The sequence below is a fragment of the Paroedura picta genome, chromosome 3 (genome assembly GCF_049243985.1).
Source record: "Paroedura picta isolate Pp20150507F chromosome 3, Ppicta_v3.0, whole genome shotgun sequence".
Taxonomy (NCBI): Eukaryota; Metazoa; Chordata; class Lepidosauria; order Squamata; family Gekkonidae; genus Paroedura; species Paroedura picta.
Genome location: NC_135371.1, coordinates 50,008,755 through 50,036,244, shown reverse-complemented (window position 1 = coordinate 50,036,244; position 27,490 = coordinate 50,008,755). Strand labels below are relative to the sequence as shown.

At 40.5% G+C, this 27,490-nt stretch overlaps 2 protein-coding genes across 7 annotated transcripts in view; one reads left to right on the top strand and one right to left on the bottom strand.

The window, feature by feature from the left end:
- LOC143831971 (uncharacterized) overlaps window positions 1-2,648 on the top strand; it is a 28,794-nt gene extending 26,146 nt beyond the window's left edge. For 2 of the 3 annotated variants that reach the window (XM_077325609.1, XM_077325611.1), the window contains one exon: window positions 693-2,629. In XM_077325609.1, the coding sequence (XP_077181724.1) occupies window positions 1,512-2,114 (603 nt within the window). In that variant the 5' untranslated portion in view covers window positions 693-1,511 and the 3' untranslated portion in view covers window positions 2,115-2,629. Of the gene's footprint in view, window positions 1-692 lie in introns of all 3 variants that reach the window. The other variant, XM_077325610.1, reaches the window with a different exon arrangement.
- Window positions 1-27,490, bottom strand: part of NUP210 (nucleoporin 210) — a 131,742-nt gene that overhangs the window by 67,158 nt on the left and 37,094 nt on the right. For all 4 annotated transcript variants that reach the window (XM_077325606.1, XM_077325608.1, XM_077325605.1 and 1 more), the window contains exons 7-14: window positions 27,009-27,167; window positions 26,064-26,132; window positions 25,451-25,557; window positions 24,267-24,407; window positions 20,006-20,143; window positions 14,869-15,024; window positions 4,422-4,620; window positions 2,745-2,890 (exon numbers count right to left, since the gene is read on the bottom strand). In XM_077325606.1, coding sequence (XP_077181721.1) covers window positions 2,745-2,890; window positions 4,422-4,620; window positions 14,869-15,024; window positions 20,006-20,143; window positions 24,267-24,407; window positions 25,451-25,557; window positions 26,064-26,132; window positions 27,009-27,167 — 1,115 coding nt within the window. The remainder of the gene's footprint in view (window positions 1-2,744; window positions 2,891-4,421; window positions 4,621-14,868; window positions 15,025-20,005; window positions 20,144-24,266; window positions 24,408-25,450; window positions 25,558-26,063; window positions 26,133-27,008; window positions 27,168-27,490) is intronic.

Sequence of the window (27,490 nt, the reverse complement as noted above, 5' to 3'; positions counted from 1 at the left end):
TCAATCTCATCATAGTATTATATTGTCTTAGTTGTTACGCTTAGCCTATAATGTATACCTAATATTAAGAATTGTAAGCCAAATACATTAATACAATTTAAATACATATATAAGTAAAATTCTATCGCTCAAAATATCATTAATTAGCAGTCATCACTACAGTTGTACCTGTCCCAGCATAAAGATTTCTACCATTTATGACTAACAAGTTTAGCTCTTTTCCCACATGTGGTATTGAATGAAAACAGAATGAGAGCAAGAAGCTCTAATGGGATATTGTAACAAAAGCTACACTGATTAGCTTTCTTTGTCTCCTAGTGAGAATTTGTGCACCATATATCAGTAAGACGACCTCACATTTTGATACACATTCTATCATCAGTCTGTTTCATGAATTCTGAAATCTTGATTTTTGTAAATCATGCATCTGATTAATTTTCCTAAGATCTTGTGTTTATTCTGAAGTAATGTACCCAAGGGGGAAAAATGTGTTGAGGTCTGGGGCTACCACAGCTTGAAAATTGTTTTGTTTCGTGTCAGAAAACGGATAGTTCAATTCACATTACTGCTGTGATCCTAAGTAAACATAAATGTAATGCATTTCACTAAAATGAATGAGAGCTATACTATGAAAACGTATTAAGCACTTATTTTCAGTTGCTTTCAAAATAATCCTGTTCTTTTCCTTAAAGTGGTATCTGGATTACTGTGGGGAATTTGGCAATAACCTGAGAACAGCTTTCTTTGTATTGATGGTGGTAATGCTGGTAGAAGATGTTCTGCTGCTTCAGACCAACACAGCTCCCACTTGAATATTTCTGGTCAATTCAACGCCTTACCTTGCAACAAATCAGACTTAAGAATCAGGGAGAGACGACTGAAGATGGCGCTGTGCTAGCCCGATCTGTATCGGGCTTCCCAGCCAGGCAGAGGGGCAGGAGCAGAAGCACCTGGCTGATCAAAAGCAAGATACGTGAATCTTGCTTGCAGATCCCCCCCAGGAATCGGGAACGGCATCCTGAGGGTCCTACAGATCCATGGAGACTAAGTTCTCCAGATCACCGCTTCCTGTGCTGGGAGTCATAATGACGATCTTGTCGTAAATAATCTTTTAAGCCTGGAACGACCAGCTGATAAAAGCCTGCATTTTTCCCAGAGCATCTCTTTTTTTCTCCAGCTTGAAGAGAGCAGAAGTCTGAGGAACGCAAAAACTGTGAGTTCTTTGTTTGATCTTCGCTCCTTCAAAGCTAGGCATTCCAACCCCCCTCCTTTCACCCGAACTAATTTACAAGAGAATTCTTTCTTCCTATGGGAGGCAAGCCAGCTAAATACACTCGCTAAAACGGACAACGAAAGAGCTTCAGAATTTGTTAATGAGAGCTCAGGGGAAGTTTCTGACAGAATATGGAGATTTTGCTAACTGATAACGTCTGAGCAACCGAACTCTCGCAAGACGAGACGCTGTTATTGCATACTGCGCACAGAAAGTGGAAAATCTAACAAACGTACAGATGTTTTATTTGTTAAACAAAAGCAACTTAGAGATACTGAAAGCAGTTAAAAAGATTGTAAATGAAATTCAAGATACCAGGAAAGAGCTCTCAGATAGAATCAATGGTTTGAAGAAAACAGCTGATGAAAACACAAATCAGCTGACAACATACCAAAGTCCGGAAGTCAGACAACAGAAGTGGGAGAGAACATTGGAAGCAGAACCACAAGCTAGGAGCATTAAAATTAAAGACGTCCCAGAAGAACTTGGGAAAACAGATCTAAGGAAGGAAATCACAAAAAGCCCGGAACACTACATACAGGAGGAAGAGATCCAGATTGATAAAGTATACAGAGCCTACTCAAAGGCGACTGCACGCAAGAATCAACCAAGAGACTTTTTTGGCCCTGACAGCAAGGTGGCTAGAAATACTCCATACAGGAACCATCAGGTGACACAGCTGAGTTGGGTGGATCAAGAAACACAAATACATCAAGACCCGCAAGCAGATACATCATGGAAAAGAACACAATTTAATTTTCTGCGACCACCTGAAGAATGTGATGAACAGTGGAGCATTTACTTGGCTTCCTGTGGGAAAGACAGCAGCAGTAATTCTTAGGTCAGGGCCAATATATGAAGGGAACTGACTTTATATTACCTAAAACAATAATAGAATATACTATCATAACAGATTATACTCTCATATGTATCAGCAATTACTATGCTAAGAAAGATGGCAATAACTTCTAGATTAGGAATAATATGTGATGGGAACTGAATATGAATGTTAAAAGAGGATGGCAAACTATACTTTCATATGTATCAATAATTATTTGGTTAGTTGATTGTCTCTTTTTCTTTATAACTTAAGCGATGGGAATGGAGATAAGAATAGATTGTGTTTTTATATAGATTAATGATTACTCTGCCAGCTGGCTGTTTCTTTTTTTCCCCTCTATTTTTCTGTAAACTTAAGAAAGACAGCAGTAACTGTTAGGTTAGGATTAATATGCAATGGGAACTGACTACATATTTCTTGAGAAAATATCAGATTATACTATGTATGGTATACACGCATAGACGATGTATAGACTGTGTATTAATAATTACTTATTAGCTGGTCGTTTTTCTTTTTCTCTCTTTTACTTTTCTGTAAATGCTTTATATAACAATAAACAATAAAATTTCAAAAAAAAGACTTAAGAATCAGAAAGGTCCACTAAAAAAAGTGGGGAGGAGACAGACTTACTTTGAGTGGTAGATGGGCAGCTATGGTGATACTCGCACGGAGGTGAATATGACCATGTGTATAGCTAACGACAAGTGCTGTGTATCCTTGGGATTCAGCTTGTATTCTGACTCCACTGCAGTAGTGTGGCGTTGGGTTTAGCTTTCCTATAAGTTTGCAAACAAACAAACATCACGAAGAAATAAAATGATCAATATTCCTGCTTAAGTTTTCGTGAAAGTAAACTTTAGTTATTTGAAACACTTGTCAGGCCACCATTCTCCCAGCAACTGGTACCCAAGATGGATAACGACCAAAACCAATCAGCACAAATAAGTACAAATAATAAACATGAGCATTAAAATAAGATCAATCAATCAAACAGCAAAGTATAAAGGCTAGTGTGATGTAGAGGTTAAAGTGCAGTGCTAGGGTCCAGGAAGTTCAAATCAGATTCTGATCCCCATCCTGGGTAACCTTGGACCAGGTATACATTCTCAAACTAATGTACTTCACAGGGGTGCTGCAAGGATAAAATGGAGGAGAGGAGGGTATGTAGGGATAAAAATGAGGTATAAATGGAGTAAACTTTGAAAAATTATACCACTTTACCAACCAAAGCTCAAAAAGAATACAAAGGGATCTTATCCAAGCTCTTAGATCCACCCCCTCTTTGCTGCTAAATATCTAAAAGTTCAGTTTTCCATCTCATTGAAATATTATCGGGATAGAGCTTCTCCTCCATTCTTCTGGAAGGTCATTTCATAAAACAGGAAGAGCCACTGAAAAAGCCTATAAACAGGAAGCAGCTGATCTCACCTTGATGTGGTTAGGCAAAAGGTATTGTTGTGCTGAATGGTGTCACATAAATTCATTCTGAGAAAAATAATCTTTCAAGTGTATCTCTTTAAAGGTAAGCATCAGCATACTGATTTAGATCCAAAAGTGACTGTAAAATGAGAGTAATATGCTTCCTACATCTAGCCCCATATTAACAGGCAGGATAATAATTCTGAGTTGTTTTTGTTGTTTGCAATGGCCTTTGGCTATATGCAATAAATCTCTGACTGAATAAGCAGTTTTTGAGAGCAGCCCCATTTGAGAGCAAGCCTCATGGTTACTGTAGCACAGTCGGCATGACAAACAAATAAATAACAATCCCTAAATAATCCCTAAACTATGTCAGTTTAAGAGCCTGTTAATTTAAAGAGTCCAAATAAGTGAATTTAGTATTGGAAAGGGTGTAATCTGAAATTTTAAATGGTAGTTAAACATGTTTCACAGCTCTAAGTATCTTTCAAAGAAAGCTCAGGCTCATCTAATGTGAGGGGTATAAGCCCCATCTAAAGTTTGAACTTTGTCATGGCAATCAGAGAGAGTGGCATTGAGAAGTTTATTTAATAAGATATATCTAGGTGCACACTGACGATATCCAAACCCAAAGCTTTGGCTATCTCATTAATACAGATATTAAACAGCACAACATTTTACACAGTGGGTGACAACATGACCACCGCCAAGCTCAGTAGAAAGGAAGTGATTTATTTATGCAGTGAAACTCACCTGAAGGACAGTTTGTACTCAGGCCAGGTAAGCATCACGAGGCAAACTGTGACACTAATCTATTTATAAACATATGCTGTTCATTAAAAACCTTTAAAACACAGTATGTGAATAATGGATATAATTTTTTGTTACCTTGAATTGGACTGAACACACCATGGTTTTCAACTTCAACAACTAAGTCAAAATGTGAACAGTCACTCAGGGTGACCATTTGATTAGTTTCCACATTCATTAGACCATTAATCTTCAGAGGCAGCTCCAAAATCTGACCCACACGTGCCTCAACTTGACACGGTATGAACTCCATGTCACTAGGTTCTGTCACATATACCTAAGAAAAAATAATGAAGACACAGTCACCAGGAAAAGGATGAGTAAGAGAATGATTAAACCCTAAAGAAGATATAAAAATTCCACTGAAGTTCTCTGACTTTTCAAGCATAATAAAAATGTATTAATTATGAATAATTAATAAAAATGAACATCAGGCCATTTTCTGGGTTATTCCCCAACACAGACAAATAAATGAAATCTGAGAAGCAATAGAAAGATAAGACCCAACTGTAGTTTTGGGGAACCACTGAAGGTAACTGACTTTAGGCCATGAGGAGACTATAGAAGAGCAAGCAATTGCTGGGGGAAAGATCTTATTATCATCGACATATTAAAGATCTATGGTGAGAAGATAATGTCTCCTCTGCCCATTATCCTTCAATCAATTGTCCATGTTCCCAGTTATGCTTATGATGGGGAATCAAGAGAATAGAGCTGGAGACGGAATGCTCCCCCCGCCCCCCCCGGAAACATTCACCAGATGTTTGGAAGCCATAGCTGGATGGCTCAGGCAGAGTTGCCTGAAACTCAACCCCTCTAAGATGGAGGTCCTGTAGCTGGGTAGAAGGGGGCAGGATCAGGAAGTGCGTTTACCCTCCTTGGATGCAGTGCAGCTTACGGCTGTACGTAGGGCCAGGAATCTGAGGATGATATTTGATGTCTCCCTATCTATGGAGGCTCAGGCCACTAGAGTAGCCCAAGCAGCATTTAATCATCTGTGCCGTGAGGCTATTAGTGCCCTACCTGTCCCCAGATGACTTGGCCACTGTGATCCATGCAACAGTCATTTCCAGATTAGACTTCTGAAACTCACTCTATGTGGATGTTCCCTTATCACTAATCCGCAAATTGCAATTAGTCCAAAATGCGGCTGCTATGGTCCTCACAAGTTTATCCCGGACGGTTCATAACCAGCCTGTGCTGAAGCAGCTACATTGACTACTGGTTAGCTTCCGGATCAAGTTTAAGGTCTTGGTTCTTACCTTCAAGGCCATCTGCAGCCTGGGCTCTACTTATCTGAGGGACAGCTTGTGTCCTTATGCTCCACACAGAGCCCTTTGCTCTGCAGGTTTGAATCTATTGGTTGTTCCCAGGCCCCAGGAAGCATGCCTGGCCTTGACCAGGGGCAGCTTTTTCAGTCCTGGCCCCAACCTGGTGGAATGAGTTCCCGGAAAAGCTGAAGGCCTTGACAGAGCTATTACAGTTCTGCAGGGCCTGCAAGATGGAGCTCTTTCACCAGTCATTTGGTTGAGGCCAGGCCAGGCAGATCGGGTTCCTCCCTGTCCCCTCAGGGTAGTGGCTGGGGCAGTGGTAGGGTTTTATTGCCGGGTACAGATTAGGAGGCGGAGGGTGTAAATGGGATCTGCTGCCAGTATTCGTATTTATACTGTATTTTATTGTACTTTGTTGGGTTTTATGACCATATGTAAACCATCACGAGCCAGCAGAGCCCAGGAGTGTTGGTTAACAAAAGCTAATATAAATAAATATTTTAAAAAATCTATGGTAGGTGACTATTTCTCCCTGCCCCCCTCCCCCAAGCAAATTTTAATGTTTGGAGTTCTTTCATCGTAATAGTTGTCAATGAAAACACCTAAAGTGAAGTTCTATCACCTAAAGAGGTGATAAGCATTTCAATTCCTTTATACATGGCTAGTTCATTGATTAAAACAGGCTTTCTAAAACTGGGTTCCATTAAACCCTGGGAGGGGTTTCCCGAACAGGTAGTAGTTAATTAATTTTAATATATATATTTTATATTTGATAAACTTGTATCAGGTGATATGATCATATATGGTCATGGTGACCTGCCCACCTATCCCAAAATGGCCAGTGATGGGCCTGGAGAAGGTGGGAAGGGGCCTTGAGTGGGCATGCATATAGCTATGTTTCCCAACCATATTCTGCATGAATGCACCACTTCTGGGGTTTCTTAAAGCCTGAAGAATGTTTCAGGGGTTTCTCAATGGTGAAAAAGTTGAGAAAGACTAGCTTAGAAGTAGAGTAAGATATATGACAACTGGTGATTAACGTTTTGGAAACAGAAGATATCATATGACTCCTGGTATCTAAAGACCCTTGTTCTGGATGAGGGGCTCCTCATTTGGTGGAAAGGAGAATTAAGAGTTAGCCATATAAAATGCATTACATTCAGATACCAAGGGGTGGTGAACTTTTGAAAATTTTTAATTTTTTTCAGTGTTCCTGAAATGTTCTGAACATGTAGCCATACTGCACACAAGCACCTTTAGCCTGGAGTAGTAATTCCACAACAGCATTAGAAGGGGAATAAAGAAAGATTTCTACATGCATAGGAATTGTGTGTCGGACATGCACCAGATTATGAAGCAGGCTGATCTTCTATAATATACCAAGTGTAGAAATGCTACCTCAGACATGGAGATAATTAGATGCTTGATTTGTATGTTTATATTTTATTTCATTCTAACATTAAACAACTGCAGATGTGGCAACACAGCAACATTTCATAACAACTGCTTGATCAAAGCTTTTCATCTGGCATGTCTAGGTTTTTTAAGCCATCTGCTTACTGCTTCAGGTTAAATTGTTGGACCATATGGTACAGTGTTAAAATTGTAATCCTCATGGAACTTATAGACGACTTGCATAACCCGATAATCAAGGTCAGCAGACAGATGCTTGCTTCAAACACAGGATGCAAAGCTTGAGCAGACACAGTTAAAATCTTTAAAAAGAAGATGCTCATTTCATTTAATGCTTGCTGCTACAAGTTCAAATGGGATGAAGTGTACTTCTATTGCTATGTGATCTGAATCATGAATCTGAAAATAAAGATTTAATTAAAAACATCATTTCTTAGTCTCCTGCAGGCAACTGTCATCAGCTAAAAAGTGCCATTTTTAGAACACTGATATTGTAAGGTCTGTACAGCAGTACGAAAACGTAAGCTAACTTTTTTCTTCTTTTAACACTAGGAGAATGCTACATGCTAATATTTACCCACTATGTTGACTTCTATTTAAATTACTTTTGGAAAATAGTTATAATAGATTGAAAACAAGCTGATGAAGCTTCAGAAGACAATGCAGAAGAGCACTAAGCACATATTAAATCCTAACTGGCTATATAATAGCTAGCTTTTCATGCAGGGACACCATGTTTGTGAGAATACAACTTTACATTTTTCAACTGTTTATAGTTAGAAATACAAGCAGCAACTACAAGCAGCAAATCACTCTATATAGCCTCCATCTTGCAGCCACACAACCCAAAAAGAAGTTGTACTATTGGTGCTTGTTTTGGGGAAAGAAAGCTAGTCTTGATGCAAAATCCCCGGTTTGAACTTATACAATCATAAATGTTTGAAAGGGTCAGCCCAAATGGAACACTGGGCTTACCATGAAGTAGAGCAGTGATCCCCAACCTTTTAATCACCAGGGACTGGTCAACGCTTGACAGTTTTACTGAGGCCCGGGGGGGTAGTCTTTTGCCAAGGGATGTCGCCGCTGCCACCTGAGCGGTGGAATACATAAAGGGGTCTCTCAGTGTACTGGTAGACTGGTTCAGTCACAGTCATTTGGGCCCTGTGGAATAGGTACTTGATAGCCAGCTGTTTCAACAGCTGGCAAAGCAGTTTAGGGAATCAACAACAGATCTGTTTGGAACAGCAGACAACAGTAAACTTTTGTTTTTCCTGAGTTCCACTGATATGACTGTTGTATGCATTTCTCTCCAAGGCCTTCAGAAAACTGTAAAGAGAAGCAGCTGATTTGCACAGCCCCAACATGATTCTCATGTCTCCAGTCTCTGTGCAAATTCCACAGAGACTACCAGCTCACTAGACAGTTGACACAAGGTACGATTCCCCAACCTGATCCCAGATGCCTCAGTTTGACAGCTTGGAGATTGAGCATGAAATCCCTTTCAAATAAGGTTTTTCAACACAGGTAACAAACCATCCTTGCTTTCTGCAGGTGAATCTGTGAACTGGAAGAATGGGGACATGAAGGTGTGCTTCTGTGAGGCCTATGGATGCAGAGAAGTTGCCTGGGAAAACTGATCTGCAATAATCATGAGGGTTTCTATCTTTAGTTTCCTGTGCCTCACATGTTTCTTGAGGAACTTGTAATCTAGGATAGCCCTCTAGTCTGTTGTATTTTGACACTGTGAAAAGAGACTGAGGAAGCACCTGAGCATCTTAGATGTGGTAGAACTGGTTCAACTGCTCTGATCCACAGCATCCATGGTTCAGAGCAGCTCTTCTGATGCTTTGTAAACTGGGGAGTTCAGGAATCTATCCTATGGGGTTAAAATTAATTCATTATTCATAGAATGCCTCTCTCACAGGGACTCAAGAGGAAGTATCCATAGAAGATGCCCTTAGGCTCAAAAGTCAGATGTGGAGAGATTCAAGACCTTGATAAAAAGATGTAGGTGGATTGTGAACATCGGTTAGGTTTTGACCAGAAGGATTGGGTTCATTGGCTAGCATGTATCGTTGTCTGGAACTGGAAGGAGTGTCATAGCCTTATTCTTATCCTTTGTCTCCACAAAGATCTCATGGAAGTTTTTGCCACAAATTGTACCACACAAATATGGCCAAGTGGCTAAATTAAAGTGGACACTGAAGTCTTTATAGTTGCACCCATTGCTTCATGGAATCTACGGATCACAGCACAATTTCTACAGTCTCTGGAAAGAACAGGATGATTCAGGGCAGGGGCATTCCTAGCAAGGTCAGATAAGCTAGAGATGATTTCATATCTCTTTGAGAGGAACACTAATGGACTGGGGTGAGGGGGGGGGAGAGACAGGGATGTCCATTGAGGTGTTTTTCTGAGAAGCCTGCCTCTCTGATCTCCCACTGCTGCTTAACAAACTGCTTCATTGAAGCCTATACACATGGGAACACACAGAAGACATATTCTTCCCCGAATTCTGCTGTATTGCAAAGATTCCCTGAGTCCCCACCATAGAAGAGATGTTCCTTATTATCTAAAGCCCTAGCAGATTTCCCTTAACCTTTGCCATTCTGCAGGGTACACTTTGTTTTTTGTGGAAAAATTTAGATGGCTACCTGTGTCTTCTTCTAGGCCTGAACAAGTGGCTTTTCCTGAAAAGGTAGACAGGAAAAGGCAGCCAGTACAGCTGGCTGAGAGTGGGCTGAATGTTGGCCCTGCAAGGTGTTCTAGTAAGAACCCTGGCTGCTGAGTTCTGCACCAGTTGTAGCTTCTGGATGAAGGATAAGGGTAGGCCTGAGTAGAGTGAATTGTAGAAATCCAGCCTACGGTGACTGTTGCTTGGATCACTGTGGCTAGGTGTTCTGGGGCCAGGTAGGGCACTAGTAGCTTAGCTTGGCACAGGGAAAAGAACACCAGTTGTCCTACTCTTGAGACCTGTTCCTCCATGGAGATGGAGGTTTCGAAGATCACGACCAGGTTTATGGCTGCTACATAGTTGTACCCCATCCTGGGTGTCATCAGCATATTGATAACGTCCCAGCCTGAATCTCCATACCAACTGGACAAGAGGGCACATAAAGATATTGAATAGGATTGGGGAGAGAACTCCTCATAGAATCATAGAGTTGGAAGGGACCTCATGGGTATTCTAGTCCAACCCCCTGCACTATGCAGGACACTCACATCCCAATCACTCATCTACTGTAACCTGCCACCCCTTTGAAACTTCACAGAATCAACCTCTCCATCAGATGGCTATCTAGCCTCTGTTCAAACATTTCTAAAGATGGAGAACCCACCACCTCCCGAGGAAGCCTGTTCCATTGAGAAACCACTCTGTCAGGAACTTATTCCTGATGTTTAGACAGAATTTCTTTTGAATTAATTTCATCCCATTGGTTCTGGTCCGTCTCTCCGGGGCAAGAGAGAACAACTCTGCTCCAACCTCTATATGGCAGCCTTTTAAATACTTGAAGATGGTTATCAAATCCCCTCTCAGTCATCTCCAGGCTAAACAGACCAAGCTCCCCAACCTTTCTTCATACGTCTTCGTCTCCAAACCCCTCACCATCTTTGTTGCCCTCCTCTGGACAGGCATTTTGTCTACATCCCTCTTCAACTGGGGTGACGAAAACTGAATACAGTACTTCAAGTGAGGCTGAACCAGAGCAGAGTACAGTGGTACCATCACCTCCCATGATCTGGACACAATACTTCGTTTGATACAGCCCAAAATCCCATTTGCCTTCTTAGCCACCGAGTCACACTGCTGACTCATGTTCAATGTATGGTCTACTAAGACTCCTAGATCCTTTTCGCACATACTACTGCCAAGACAAGTCTCCCCCATCTTATATTGGTGTATTTGGTTTTTCCTACCTAAATGCAGAACTGTACATTTGTCCCCATTGAACTTCATTTCATTCAGTTTAGCCTACTTCTCGAGCCTATCAAGATCATCCTGTATTCTGATTCTGTCTTCTGTTGTGTTTGCTACCCCTCCCAATTTAGTATCATCTGCAAATTTAATGAGTATCCCCTCTAATCCCTCATCCAAATAATTTATAAATATATTGAACAACACAGGCCCCAGGACAGATCCTTGGGGTACTCCACTTGTCATTCTTTTCCAAGAAGATGCTGAATGATTAAAAAGTAACATCTGGGTACAATCTGTCAACCAATTATCGATCCACACCAAATTTTACCAACTTATCAACAAGAATATCATGTGGAACCTTATCAAAAGTTTTAATGAAATCCAGATTAACTATGTCCACAGCATAGCATAGCCCCTGGTTTCCCTTTCTACCTTCTGTGAAATGAAGCTGTCAGCAAGACAATTTAAGAATTTAACGGAGTTTGTATTTTTAGCAGAGTTGGTCCAACAGATATCTGGGTAACTGAAATCACCCATGACCACTGTTTCCTCCCTTTTTGAATATTTTGTAATTTGGTCTAGCAGTATCTCATTCAAGTCACTCCACATGGGAGCTGAAAACTATAAGATTTGTTCTCTCCAATTGCTACCCTCTGTCCGGAGAAAGATCAGCCATTGAAGAGTTATCCCTTGCATCCTGGCATCAGTGAGGTGGCAAGCTAGTTACTCGTGATCGACCGTATTTAATGCTGCAGCACAGACCTGCTTTAGTCCAGTTAGTGATGGAAGTCAACCATCAGGGCGACCAGAGCTGTTTCAACCCCACGGCCATACCGGAAGCCAGACTGGGCTGGGTCTATGACCAAAGCTTCCTCCAGCTATCCTGCGTTCATAAGGAGGCTGAGAAGCTAAGTGGCAGTCACTTCCTTCTCACTGGAGATGGAAAAGAATTACCTACTTCCTGACTCGAGAGATCATAGAGAAGAAAGTACCCCAAATATCTCAGAATGTCCTCCTCTGTTTAAGTGAAGACAGATCTATTGGTTGCTCACAGTAGTCATCCTGGGGACACAGATGACAACTTGACGGGGTCCAATTGTCATCTGTGTCCTAAGCCAGGAATTTGGGAGATATTCTGGATGCCTTACTTTCCATGGAGGCCCAGGTCACCAAGGTAGCTCAGATGGTGTTTCTCCACCTACGCCAAGCTTGACTACTAACGCTCTAACCTGCCCCCAGAACACCTGGCCAATGTGATCCATGCAATAGTCACTTCTAAGTTAGCCTTCTGTAACTCGCTCTGTGTGGGCCTACACTTGTCCCTGACCCGGAAGTTACAGCTGGTACAGAATGCAGTTGCACAGGTCCTCACTAAATAATCTTGGAAGTCCCATGTTCAGCCTCTGCTGAAGCAGCTACACTGGATGCCAGTTTGTTTCCGGATCAGATTCAAGGTTTTGATATTAACCTTCAAGGTTATACGCGGCTTGGGTCCTGCATACTTGAGGGACTGCTTACCTCCTTATGCTCCTCGCAAGGCACTTTTGCTTTGCTGGTAAGAATCTGATGATGATCCCAGGACCCTAGGAGGCACACCTGGCCTTGACAAAGGCCAGGGCCTTTTTGGTCCTGGCCCATACCAGGTGGAATGAGCTCCCTGAAGAGCTGCAGGCCCTGTCAGAGCTCTCTGAGTTCCGCTTGCAAAACGGAGCTCTTCTGCCAGGCGTTTGTCTAAGGCTGGGTGGTGGCCCAGGGGCTAAGATTGGGCCCCTTTCCCCGGAGGGGGGGGGAGCCAGAATTAGACTGGCATGGTTCCCCAGATTGTTCCATCCTATGCCCAATTATCCATCTACTCCCTTCTGCCCATCTAGTGGGCCTATGTGGGAATAGTTTTATTCAATTACCATCACTGTGAGCGAATCACTGTTTATGGGTTTTTAAGTGGGGAATTTTAATGGTTTTTAATGTACTGATTTATATTGAAATATTGTGAACCACCGCAAGATGGTTTCTGAGAGCGGCAGGCATACAAATTGAATAAATAATAATAATAATCTTTGCTTGTTCTAATTGTGCAATGATTTTTTTATCTTGGTTAGGTCTGAATATTTTGAATCACTGCCTTTTTTTTTTTTTTTTTTTACAAAAATACTTGTTCTTAATCTATCTGAAAACATAAGGGGCTGAACTTCTAGAGGAATTAATGTGAACTAAATTTAGATGTAGAAGCACAGTAATAATCCAACAGCAATAATCCAACATTGTATTTAGATCTTCATTGCTAAAAACATTTCACAATCACTTGAATGTAGTAAAAAATAGTACAATCAACTTGCCCAGTAGTTGCTGCTGGTTCTGTACCTGTCTTCTCTCTAGGGCCGCATGGAGGCAAGCAAAGGTGGACTGGGAGGTGATAACAGTGCTGGAAAGGGCCCTATTTTTCCTTTCCTCCTATACCTTTTAGTGACAGAAATCAAGTTTTCAAAGCTGGCAATATTGTGGCAACCCTGTCATTGGCCACTAAAATCTCAGAGAACATCAATTTCTTTCACTCATTCCCTTGTTTTGGGATGCTTAATCTCTCCACAATGTGTTTTTTAATATTTAATATTTAATATTTTTAATATTTAATATTTAATATTTTAAAATTATTTTTAATATTTTAATATTAAATATTTTAAATATTTTTAAAATATTTTTAAATATTTAATATTGTAATATTTTTAATATTTTAATAATCCTAGGGTGTTTCTCAGGTTTGTAGATAGATGTGCCACATATATTGAGCGCTCTAATCTCTGGATTTAAATATTCACAGGTGGGGCAAATTAGGAATTAGATATATGGACTTTTAGTTAGCATCCCTTTCCCTCTCTCCCTCCATCTCCATAGATGTCTTTGCTCACACTTTTGTCATGGAACTGGGAAGGTGGATCCCACTGAAGTATCTTCAGAGGTGAACTGATATTACTCAGGGATATGCACCTGGCCTGGAATGGTGATCCTCTGCTCCAAGAAGCTTGACCCTTCCCTCAGCTAGAGAAGCTTCAGATTGGGGAGAGAGGTGGGATATAAATAAGGTAAATATATATATATTTAAAAAAAAACTTGCCAAATCTGCCCTGGGAGATGTGTCTCTCCCCAAAGAAAGCTTGCCTCCCTATGCTGGATAATTTTCTTCTAGATTGTGCCCTTAGTCACTTTTTTTTCTTTCTTTCCAAAACCAATTGACTACAGTCACGCTGTGACCCACCTAAGTTTTCCCATAATTAGTTCCCATCCTTATGTGGCTGTTGAGATTTGTTCAGTTTTGTCCTGGTGCTGTTATATAGCATTTCTTTATAATAGATTGATGCTTTGGCTTTGTATGATTTTTGTGATACCACTGACTTGGGATACTTTTTGGGGTTCACTGGGATAGCCAAGGCTTCCTATACGTTACACACAAGCTAACTGGTCCAATTTGCTGCTTATAATTAAAAAAACAGAGCTGCACTATCCGATCTAAAGGTTGATAGCAATCATTAAGAGATAAATCCTGGAAAACTTCTGCTAAATTGTTTGAATACGCAAAGTAATCCAGATTCTCTAATTGGATACAAGAGTAATAACAGCCTATTACAATGCCATGCATACAAAACTGCTTCCACGTTATTTTGAGTTAACATTCATGTTCTTAGTTAAGGCAGCTGCTTTTTAACTAGCATCAATATTCCATCTAAGGAAACCCTCTTATGGGAAAGAAATAAACATGTTCTACACTTCCTGTCTTATCTGAACCTTGCAAGCAAAATACTCTAAACACTGAAAGGTTCATGGTTTAAGAATTTCTCTGCTACCTTGCTGATAGTACAGAGGCCTTTTCCCAGCAGCTTCTGATAATGTCTCTTTGCAAAGAAGAACAAAAGTAAATATTGTTTACCTTCATTTCCCCATAGTGTAATGGATTCTGAACATCACTGGCACGTATCACACTAACTCCAATCTCATTTCCAGTTGTCATTCGTCCCTTAACGGTCACTGTGGCAACATTTGGGTTAGACGTGGACCAGGTAAAGTTGCCACTTCCACCTTGAGCCTAAAACCATAAATGAAAAAGGAATCAACCAAACATAACTATATTACTACAAATACCTTGAGACATGACATCTTTTCAATTAGATATTAGCTATTGTAATATATATTCTCCCTATGTATATAATACAACAGTGTAGCTTGGAACTGTCAACTCTATGGTTGCCTGAACATCTGCCAGTGTCAATTAAGGTAATTATTTTATCACATTTTGTCATTTATTCACTTGTTCACAACCTGTTCACATCTATTTGCAGGAACAGGTTAAGTCCCAACCATCAGAAGCCAATTCCCACCTGATGAAGGATCAACTAAGAGCTGGCTTTTGTTCTCATGCTGAGGAAATGTTTCCTTCATAATAATTTTTTTAAAAATTGTGCCACTGTGGGGTGGGGGTAGGTGGTGGAATTGAGACTAGCTTCCAACTGATCATAGGCATCAAGCTGGAAGTTACATACTTCTGATTGCTCAACTTTAAAGCTTTGCTGTATCCCTTTCTGAGATGAGCAAATTGAGAAGCAGCAAATTGAGGCAGTGATCATAACCAAGATTATTTCCATTCTCCTTTCTTGATCCCATACTGTCATGCATGTTCTGTAGAGAAAAGAGCACTCCTCTTCGTCAGAGTCGGGTTAGGATGCAAGAAACAGACCACATTTCTTCTTCTTAAACAAAGCTGTTGGCCTGAGTTACAAAGAGAAGATCCCACACCACTATAATGGGGAGATTAGAAGCGTCGCTTATGCCCCCCCCCCCCCCACAGACAGAGCTTGGAGATGGAAAACTAACAATCTCTTCTTTCTCTGTTGCAATGGAGGGGTTGGAAATGTTTTGGTTTCTTTCTCCTCAGCCTGCAGGGAAGGTAGAGAAAAACCTGAGTCTCTTCTCTCAACTGCAGTGGGAGAATAGAGGCTAATCTGTTCTGATCTCCCACATCATGGTACAGCAGTTTCTGCAATGGGAGAAGGATCAATAGCCCATTTCCAGCATAACCCCTATCAGTTGTGAGTTGCCTTCTGATTCCCCACTCCACAAACACACACAGCCTTCCTGTGTTCCAGCATAAGGTTAAGGACGTACTGGAGGAGCATAAACCAACTCCCAGCTGTGATCAATAAGCATCTTCCATGTTTGAGTTGCTTGGTTACAGCTGAACACATCCTTGATTGGCTTACAGTCTGGTTGTGAATATAGAAAAGGCTCTGTCTGGCTGCAAGCCAGACTAGGGTTTGAGGAAAGAATTCTGTTAGACCAGAAACATCAACTACCCACCCTTCAATGCATTTTATCCTCTCACTCCCTTGCACACAGGCATTTTGCCTCTTACTATGACTGCCACCCACATCACTCCTACTGCCTGTCCATATTCCACAAAAAATTTGATACTTGGAGATATCTCAGTGATCAATAGTGCCTGTAGTCAGCATATCATTTTGCAAGTCAGCACACAAGAGGCTCAGCTTATAGAATTGCTGTATTTTTTAGAACGCGGATTAATTTCCTGTTACTGAAAGTCAGAGACAGACAACTGAATGATTTTAAGTCTCAGTACAGCTAACCTGTGTAGTGCTGAAAATGTTTTTTACCAATGGGAATTACTGCAAAGTATAAATGGCAAAAGGGGACAAAGAAAGGAGTGAAAATTGATTTCTTGCTGTCATTGTGTCTTTATTTTTAGCCTTAAGGGGAGGTTAGCAGTGTATATTCATAGCTCCAGAAACCCATCAGAAGTCAGTGACTGACAACAGTGAAAAGTACTTCTATTTACCATTAGACTCAGAGGTCTGTACCATTTTCGCCCATTGTCAGACTCTTTAAAGATTCAATTTCTGTATCTTCAAGACCAAGTCCTTTCCTGAAATTAAACCTCAGCAGCCTCCAGAAGATATTTAAGCACTTCCTTGGAAGTTAAGCTTTATTTTTGTGGACTAAACACAAAAAACAAAATTACACTTTCATACCCTGTGACTTTGATGAATGACCTCATGCAATGAGCAGCAAGGTAACTTGGTATGCTATGGGCATCAAAGATCCACATCACCCATTTCCCCTCTGTAGCCACATACATCTTCCCCACCACCATAAGAAACACACTGGCAATGTAAATCTAGTCTGTGTAATTAATTGGGAAAGACAAAAAAACTAATGGCACAGTTCTGAATCATACCCACCCACCCTCTTTGCAGTGCTCCTGCATGCTAAATTTCCTCCTGGGTATGTTGTGCAGAGGTGCATACATTGAGAATGCTTAAATCTGCTATAGAATTATTTTTAAAACTAGCATGTTAAAAAAAACTGGAGGGTGGCGGGCAGGAAGGAAAAAAAGCTGTAATTTTCAATTATTGAATTAAACATCTCTATTTCCAAGACTAAATATATTCAAGAATTCAAATATAATCTAAAACTGTTAATACAGTTGAACACATGAAGCTGGATACTTAATCTGAATCAGATTCTTGGTGCATAAAGGTCAGTATTGTCTAAGACTGGGAGTGGCTCTCCAGGACCGTTTATGCACTGGAGGTTTCATGCCGGGCTGCAGGCTGGAGTTTTAGTCGTGGCAGGTTGTCCCACCTCTTCCTGCACCCACATGGGGGAGCATTTGGCCTGGTGCACCTCATCCACCCCTGATTTGTGCTCCTGCACAGGAGCTGGGGCAATGAAGTTCCCAGTGCATAAACGATCCAGGCTCTTATGCAGAGGCCTTTCATGTCACCTACTGCCAGATTTTTTAAAACTGTAGATGCCACAGATTGAAACTGGCACCTTCTGCGTGTCAAGCAGCTGCACTATCACCAAGCCATGGATCTCCCATACTATGCCATACATGCAGGAAGCTTCATAGCAATGTGTTTGCTTTATTTGGCATCACCTAATTTCTGTAGCATAAAGTTACTAAAAAGAAAGCCACAGACTTATGTCTGCAAGAAATGAAAAACTTAATCATAGGACATCTGGGAGGTCATCAATTCATACGGTGACAAAAGTTGTAAGTGGCTTGATGACACCTAACACATACAAAGATCCTGCAGCTAGCTAGTCAAATATTATAGAGGAGTAAAACAATACTAAAAATATTTGTACAGCAAGATACAGCTGAAGGTCAAGAAGCACACAATATAGCTTGCACCATTACAATACATAGTACAGAAATAGAGAAGATACTTCATTTCCTCTTGCAAACTTTAATACAAGGCAGCATTACATGGTTCCATTTTTCTGAGTGATTCAGATTTATCATATAAAATGGTAGAGATTTTACAGACATTTCAGTTTTATGGTTCAATGAATTTGCAGATCTGCCCACGTACACGTTTCAGTCAATGCAGGTATATTATTTCTGTGGATCAAGACAATTGACTTCCCATTTGTTATTTCCATGGTATCATTCTTGATCCAGCAATGGTCGCTTGGTAACTATACAAGTGGGCGGCTGTCTGAAGGGGCGTAAATCCTTCTTGGGTCTTCAAAGTATTTGTTATAAGGAAAGGACTGTTCAAAGATTCAGAACAGAATGGGACTTTTACCTCAAGCTACAGTGCTTTAATTCAGGAGGTGGATTGAATTATTGTTTCAGAGAAAGTAAACAAATATTTGATTGATTTAAAATATTTCCATGCTGCCGTTCCAAACCCCAAAATAAAAAAAATCAACATTAAAACACCAAGGCATTAAAACAGCATTTAAAATACAAGCATACCTAAAATATTCAAACATACATCATAACATAATAAGGGGGGAAGGCCAATAACAGTGAGGTAACACTAAACCAAACAAAAAAACCTTCACCTGCTGGTAGAAGATGATGACAGAAGGAGACACACGAATCTCTCTGGAGAAGGAGTCCAAAGTTTCATTGTCATGTCCAATAAGGCCCTTTCCTAGATTGCCACCCAACTAACCTTAGATGGTAGGGGCACCTGAAGCAGGGCCTTTGAAGATGACCAGAATGGACGAGTACATTGACAGGTGGGTAGGCAAACCTTAAGAGATACTTATGGAGAGATTATGCTGCCACCTTTTTTTGGCTTTTATTTGTATTATATATTGTATAATTAAGTTTTTATGGGTGTTATATTGTATTTTATTGGTTTTATATTGTGAACGACTTAGAAGAAATTATTCTTTCAATTTGGACAAGTTGAAAGAGGAAAGGAATGCACAACATTAACTTCAAAATATAAACAATATTATTCTTATGAAATAAAAATAGCTTCATTTTAATTATACTTTAATCTGTACAGTTTTACAAGAAAAGACTATAATGTTTTTTTTCTGATGTTTATATGTTTACTACATATTTCTCTTTTTGTATAAAAGCATTTTTATAAACAGCTGAACACATGAAATATTATCAAAGGTTATAACAAATTTGTATTTCACATATATATATATATATATAATAATTATAAACTAACAAAACCTTACTAGACTAGCAGTTTGTTTTATCCTTTAAAAAGTTTCATTAAAATATGGTTCTTGTTAACCTTATTCCCCAGAAATGAAGGAAGCATGAAAAGTGCAGAAGAAAAGTCATGGTTGGAAGATCTACAATAAATAATGCTACGGCCTTTGCCTTCCAATAACAATGTTATTGCTCTAGTGAATGAAACAGAGGAAGTGAAGTATGTCAATGCAGTACTCTAGGGGGATGCTCATTCGTTCCCAAACATCTTCTTGGCATTCAATGCAGCTGCTAATTTATGGAACCAGGATGCAGCAAACCACAAGCATTTTTCTGTTTTTTCTTTTGTCAATTTCTGCTAGCACAGATTGTGTTCTGCAATCATACTTTGTGCAAAGAAAGGCTCCTGAATCATAAGTTGGTACCATAAAACAAAATGCAGCTTTCAAAACAGCAGGCACCTGCAGTTGAACTGTAAGAAAATTCCAGTTCCTAATGGAATTATGGCAAGAGCTTCAAGATGGAATAAAAATAGCTAAAATTGACTGTTCTCTGCATTTAGATGTCTTTTAACACTTACCTTTATTGTGTACTGATAGGCTCCTGCTCTTGACTGCCATGGAAATGTCAAAATGTCTGGTGAAAGGGCAATGGGGACATAAATGTCTATTTCTTGGTGGTTTAGTACAGGAGCTGGTAATGTGTGAACACCTCCATCCTGTAAAAAATAAGTAATATACAATTATTACACATTAATTACCCAAATGTTAAAAGATACAGGCTAGGATACTATAAATTAATAAGATAATTCAGAGTGAGAAAAAGAAACTTGTTTTTGGATATATGCAATTGTCAGGGCAGTCTTGATTCCAAAAGGTTTTCCTGGTATTAAGAGGAAGGACAATAGGAAACAAGAGGAGAGGCCAGATAAACTCACCCTCCCCCCCAAATATAAATAGCAAGGAAACAAGGAAGAATTAAACTTTAAATTTACCACTCCCAGTGGTAGACTCTGAAAAGATCTCCTCTCCCTTTCAGATGAGACTGGGAAAAGAACAATGCAATGCTGTGCATGATCAATCAGAATAAATTCCTCTGAGCTTAAAGGGAATTTGCTCTCCTGTAAATGCACATGTTCTTGTTGTTGTTATGTGCGAAGTCATGTCCAGCCCATCATGACCCCATGGACAATGATCCTCCAGGCCTTCCTGTCCTCTACCATTCCCCGGAGTCCATTTAGCACCAACTGCTTCAGTTTCTCCATCCAGCCACCTCATTCTCTGTCGTCCCCTTCTTCTTTTGTCCTCAATTGCTCCCAGCATTAGGCTCTTCTCCAGGGAGTCCTTCCTTCTCATGAGGTGGCCAAAGTATTTGAGCTTCATCTTCAGGATATGACCTTCTAAGGAGCAGTCAGGGCTGATCTCCTCTAGGACTGACCGGTTTGTTCGTCTTGCAGTCCAAGGGACTCACAAGAGTCTTCTCCAGCACCAGAGTTCAAAAGCCTCAATTCTTTGACGTTCGGCCTTCCTTATGGTCCAATTTTCACAGCCATACATTGCAACTGGGAAGACCACAGCCTTGAATAGATGCACTTTTGTTTGCAGGGTGATGTCTCTGCTTTTTAGGATGCTGTCTACATTTGCCATAGCTTTCCTCCCCAGGAGTAAGCATCTTTTAATTTCTTTGCTGAAGTCCCCATCTGCAGTGATCTTGGAGCCCAGGAAAATATAATCTGACACTATCTCCATTTCTTCCCCATCTATTTGCCAGGAATTGAGATGGCCGGATGCCATGATCTTTATATTCTTGATGTTGAGATTCAAACCAACTTTTGCACTCTCCTCCTTCACCAACATCAGGAGGCTCTTTAGTTCCTCTTCGTTTCCTGCCATTAGTAAAAGGTTTAGATGTCTTGGTTGGTCCTTTTAGACCTATTGGCGGACTTTGACATTGTGGACCACGAACTGTTGGTCCATCGCATAGCTGGCACGGGGATACAGAGCACAGCTTTGTGTTGGATACGCTCCTTCCTCCAGAACCGGTCCCAGAGAGTTGCTGTGGGGGAAGAGTTCTCATGGCCCTACAGACACCCTCAGGGTACGGTACTCTCCCCCACATTGTTCAACATCTTCATGCGCCCTCTGGCTCAGCTGATACGGAGCTTTGGCCTGGGTTGCCATCAGTACGCTTATGACACCCAGCTCTATCTCCTAATGGACGTCCACCTGGACTCCCCCCCCCCCCCGGAACCATTTGCCAGATGTTTGGAAGCGGTGTCTCAATGGTTTGAGCAGAGTCGCCTGAAACTCAAACCCTCCAAGACGGAGGTCCTGTGGCTGGGGGGAAAGGGGCGGGAGCAGGCAGTGCGCTTACCCACTCTAGCAGGGGTGCAACTTACCATCGTGTCCCAAGCTAGGAATCTGGGTGTGACCATTGATGCCTCTCTAACTATGGAGGCGCAGGTCAAGAGAGTAGCGGGCTAGGCATTTTTCTATCTTTGCTCGGCCCAGCTACTAGCGCCCTACCTGTCCCCTGACCACTTGGCCACAGTGATCCATGTGACAGTCACCTCCAGAATCGACTTCTGTAACTCGCTCTACGCAGGCCTACCCTTATCCCTGACCCGGAAACTACAGCTAGTGCAAAATGCAGCTGCTAGGGTCCTCACTGGAATATCCTGGAGGGCCCATATCCAGCCGGTGCTGAGGCAGCTGCACTGGCTGCCAATTGCTGCCCGGACCCGGTTCAAGGTTCTGGTTTTAACCTTTGAGGCCATGCGTGGGTTGGGACCCACATAGCTGAGGGACTGCCTACCGCCCTATGCCACCCGCAGGGCCTTCTGCTCTGCAGGTGAGAACCTGTTGGTTGTCTCCGGCCCGAAGGAAGCACGCCTAGCCTCGACCAGGGCCAGGGCCTTTTCAGTCCTGGCCCCTATCTGGTGGAATGAGCTCCCGGGTGAACTGCGGGCCCTAGGGGTCAGCGAATCAGGGACATCGTTGCCCCCCAGGAGTCAGAGTGTACGCTACTCCCCTCCATCCTCTCCTCTTCACCTTTTTTGATAGTGAGGGAGAGACGGGATTTTTTTTTTAGCCGTCATGTTGGTAGTTTGAGGTTTTAATGGGAATTTTAATGGGGTTAGTTGCTGTGACCCACCTTGAGCCTGTCAGGAGAGGCGGGAAATTAATAGTAATAGTAATAATAATTGCACATAGTATTTGCAAAAGAAATACCATCAATGAGGTATAGCAGCTTAGGACCCTGGTCAGCTTAGGACTTTCCTCAACATGGTGAAACCTCTAAAAGCTCATTTTACCACACAGTATTGTCAATGCAAAATATAATCCTAAAAAGTTTTATTCAGAAGAAAAATCCATTTTCTTTGTATTTACTTATTTTTCACACTATGATTGGGTCACTGAACTTCAAGCCACAAGGAATATAGACACCTATTACAAGAAAATATTGCTCCATATTTGTGCCCAGGGATGGCATTTCTTATTTTTAAAAAGAGGCAGCTTGGTGTAGTGATTAAGAACGGTAGCTTCTAATCTAGTGAGCCAGTTTTGAGTCCCTGCTCCTCCACAGGCAGCCAACTGGGTGACCCTGGCCTCGTCACAGAAGTGCTAGTGCTCTTCTGACTAAGCAGTCCTTGTCAGAAGCTCTCAGCCTCACCTACCTCACAGTGTGTCTGTTGGGGGAGAGGAAAGGGAAGGTAATTATAAGCCACTTTTGAGTCTCCTCCTGGTAAAGTGGCATATAAAAACCAACTCTTCTTCTTCTTCTTCTAATTCCATACTAAAAATTATTACACAAACCACTTTCTTCTAAACCAAGATGTTTCTCCAAATGTTATAAAAGCTTCTTCATTCTTAACTAAGAAATAGTGTTCTAGTTCATTAAGTAAATCACCAGACAAGCATCTGGAATTGATTGGACCTATCTTGCATTGAAACATTGCTTTATTTCACGTGGCAAATTGTTAGCAAGATGTTTGAGAACCAATGAGTGGAATCTAGAGTAAGGTGACAATTTCCATTAATTCCCCCACCCATTGCAGACCCTCCTCAAGCTGTTACTCAGGGCCCAATACTCCACAATATTTTGTAGAGATCAGTGGGCTGCAGTGGGAGGAAGTTGTTCTATTACACTGACAGAAAACTTAAATCTGGATTTATCAGCTCAGCCTTCTCCCTGACGTATTCTTTTTCTATGTGAACAGAGGAATTTTTATTTTATCACTGATAGAATTTTCAGACATGCAACCTCTAATACAGCCTACACCAGTACAGTTCCAGAAAAGCTTTACTACTTTACTGTATAGACCAATTATAAATACAGTATTTGCTGGCGTATAAGACTACTTTTCCCCCCTGAAAAACATGCCTCCAAGTGGGGGGGTCGTCTTATACGCCGGGTGCACTTCAGTTGGGATAGACATAGCTGGTGCCAGTGGGATATAGTGGCCCATAGTACTGTGTTTTGAGTGGAAATGTTGGGGGGTCGTCTTATACGGCCAGTCATCTTATACGCCGGCAAATACGGTATGTCCTGGTGATCTCAGCAGGACTTTACAAATAAGTCATAAATTCATCAGATTGGAAATGAACTATTAGTTCAAAAACAATTTATGAATGGGTCACATATTTGTAAAGACAATTCCTGGAAGTAAATCTCATTCAAAATAAATGTGTTTATTATTGAACAGTAAACTATTATCTAGTTTTGCTGAACTCAACATACATTTATTATCTATTTTGAACCTCAAGTTCCTGCATTTTCCATTTTTTACTTCAGAAAAAATACTTCATATCTGAAAAGGGTTTCTTTTTAAGCAGACATACCTGATCCACAATAGATGTTAATGAAGCAGTAATAATAGTTTGCCCTTCCCTTATTGCTTTCACGTGGTGATATGATCCATTCAGAGAGGACTGTAGAACTATGAAGTATTCTTTTGCAAAATATGTATCAATTCTGAGATTCTGAAATTAGATAGGCAAATGTGATTACTGAATCTCTTACTGAATATGTATATTCGGTATTTCTCATGTTGTTATAAGGAACTATTTGAGATAGTCACTAAGAGCATCTATTACTCTTCTTGTTTTGGTCCACAACAGCATGTGAGATTTTAATTGGCCACAACATTGCTGAAAACTGTGACTGAGTACCAAATGAAAACAGTATGGAAAGGAACTCATTCAAACTATGCTAACCTAACCAAACTATGCTAACCTCATGTAGAATGGGTACTTTTTGAAATTTCCAGCAACCAAATTGCTTTTTTATCTCTATATTATAACATAATATATACTCTGCATCTAATCTAATAAAAAAATCTGCACCTAACTGGCAAACTAATAAACATAAAGCAAACAGCCAAACAGAATTCATTCTATCCTTCCTAAACTCTTTGATATGATGATGCCAATTAAGAATTCCAGCTTGAAGAAGAAATGTTAAATCAAAGAACCCTATAGGCAAATGTGAAAATTCTTCTCAGATTCTGGTCAAGAGCAACTTGAGTGCAGTCCCCTTGCTTAAGAGTGGATTGTATTATCTGGCTAGTCTGCTGCTACCTTTTAACATGCATTACTGGGATCCATATAAATTCACTCTCCAATAAATTCACTCTCTAATATATACATTTCACTTTCAACTTAGGTTATTGCATAGTCATTAAAATGTAAAAGAATATACTTTTAACAGTTAATTTTGGCTACTCACATTTTAGAGAATTAAATCAGCTTTAATCTTAAAACTTAAAAGTTAGCAATAAATCACAATTTGGACTGCATTTCAACAAGGATAGCATCTTTTTGCTTGCCCTGTGCTTGTACCTTACTTGCCCCATCCTTGTACCTTTAAACAACAGTCTGACACACACAGGAACACACAAGGTAAGTGAAACAAAGAAAAGAAGAATGTGGCAACTTTAATACAAAGAAATTTAAATCTTTCAACATATGACATTTTTATTAAGCACACATGTTTTAAAGAAACTATATACCAGTATTGTACTTACATCTGACAAATAAACCTTATTACTAGATTTATCATATACTTCAACTGTTATTTCATACAGCCTTTCTGTTTCCAGGACCCATCTCTCCCCAGGGTGAATTGAAAAACCTATACAGCAGAAATGCATTGAGAAGCACACACATATATCATTAACATGTATTAGAATACTACAAAAAGTACTGTTAAAAAGAGGTGCCTGACATTCATACAGTGCTTAGATTTTGGCTTAGTAAGAAACTTCTATAGATCATCAAATTATATGATGAAAAAAGTTATCAAAATCATGCATACTTATTTCACATTCCTAACTAGTTGCAAAAGGGGAAAAGGGACTTCAGAAGTAATGAAGCTTACTTAAAAATGAAATTCTTAGGGTAGTAGGCATGCAGAAGTCTTAAGTATGAGAATGTAATTTTAGTCATGCAGATTTCAAGATTTCTCCCCATATTTTTGGCATTATATGACTTACAAAACATTTTACTAGAGTATAAATGTGTATATGAAGTCATTTTATTTAACTATTCTTGTTACAGTTACCTGTGAAATTTAAATATTTCCCCCCAAAAAATAAACAATAAAAACTGGCACATTAACGCTGAACATGCAATACCAACCTAAGTATCCTGGGTCCACAACATAAATACTACCATTTGGTAATTTAGAAGCACCCTGCATACTGATACGTGGAAATCAGTTAAGGAACAAATTTTCCCATAAAGATTATAAGCCCCAGAAGTTTTAAAGTCTTCTGTAAATTTAAATATGATTCATGACATTGTTTCATACTAGTCAAGGTGAAAGAATTAAGATAAAGGAAACAAATGTTAATCCTACAATTAAAGCAATATTCACTTAAGAGGCTTCCTATGCCGTTTCTTATTGTTTATAGCCACTCTGGTCTGATTCACAGAGTAGAGGCCTCCAGGTGACAATAGCAGTAGTTGTTACATTTGTCATTACTGGTGTACTGTGGGTTTCCTTGCAGCCACTCTCAATGCCTGTATTCTGCAACTAAGCTCAACAAATTCTGAAGTCTTCTTCCAGCCTAAGGAGACTTTCTCCAGCTTATGTTGTTATGCCACTGGCATAAGAGACGCTGAAGCAGGAAGAAGACTCTTCAGGCTGGATACAGGCCACTTACATTGTCTAGCCCAGCTTCTTCTAATGGCAGAGAGGAATAAGAAAGTCAGAGAGCTGGATCCAAGTGGGTAGTTGTGTTGGTCTGGAGTAGCGCAATTAAATTAAAGCCCAATGGCACCTTTGAGACCAACAAAGATTTATTCAAGGTGTGAGCTTTTGTGTGTGCATACACACTTCCTCAGACAGCTCACAGAGAGCTGTATATTGTTCCCTATTACCTAAAGAGGCTAGCTATTACTAGGCATCATGCTACTAGTTGGACACTACTCCAGGCAGTTGTTGCAATGATCACCTGGAGGTCACTGAACACAAGATGAATAGTTCACAGACTGCTGCCTGAATCAGAATATTACATTTCTTCAGCCATTAGGCTGAAGTCAGAAATATATTGTTCTGAATAATTCCACACAGAAGGATATTTTTGTGGTCAAGTATTATGTTAGTCTGTCCCCGTTGCAATGCAGTAACTGTGGATGTTGCCTGATCCAGCTTGGCAATGGGCCAGGATGTGTCTCCATCAGGGCTGAATGTGTTGTTCTGAAGCTGCAGTTCGTACTGATCAGAAGGCATCGTTAATTCTGTGTATATAAAGTAAGAAACAACTATAAGGCATCACTATTTGGATCCTGGTGATTTCTTTAAAGTAGTTCGATGTCACCTTTACACCTAAATAGGGTCCCCAAGGCATCGAACATCAAACCATTAAGTCAGCATTTCAAATATAAAGTATATATAAAACAAGTGTAGGCACATGATACTTGTGGGACAGGGAATCCCCTCACCCCACAACACTTTCTCACCAGGCCTAAACTCAGCACAACTTCCAGACCTATGTCTCAGCTGACTGCAGGCCCACTGAAGTTCCCAGGCTGCATCAGTGTAGTTCCCACGCCTGGCACGT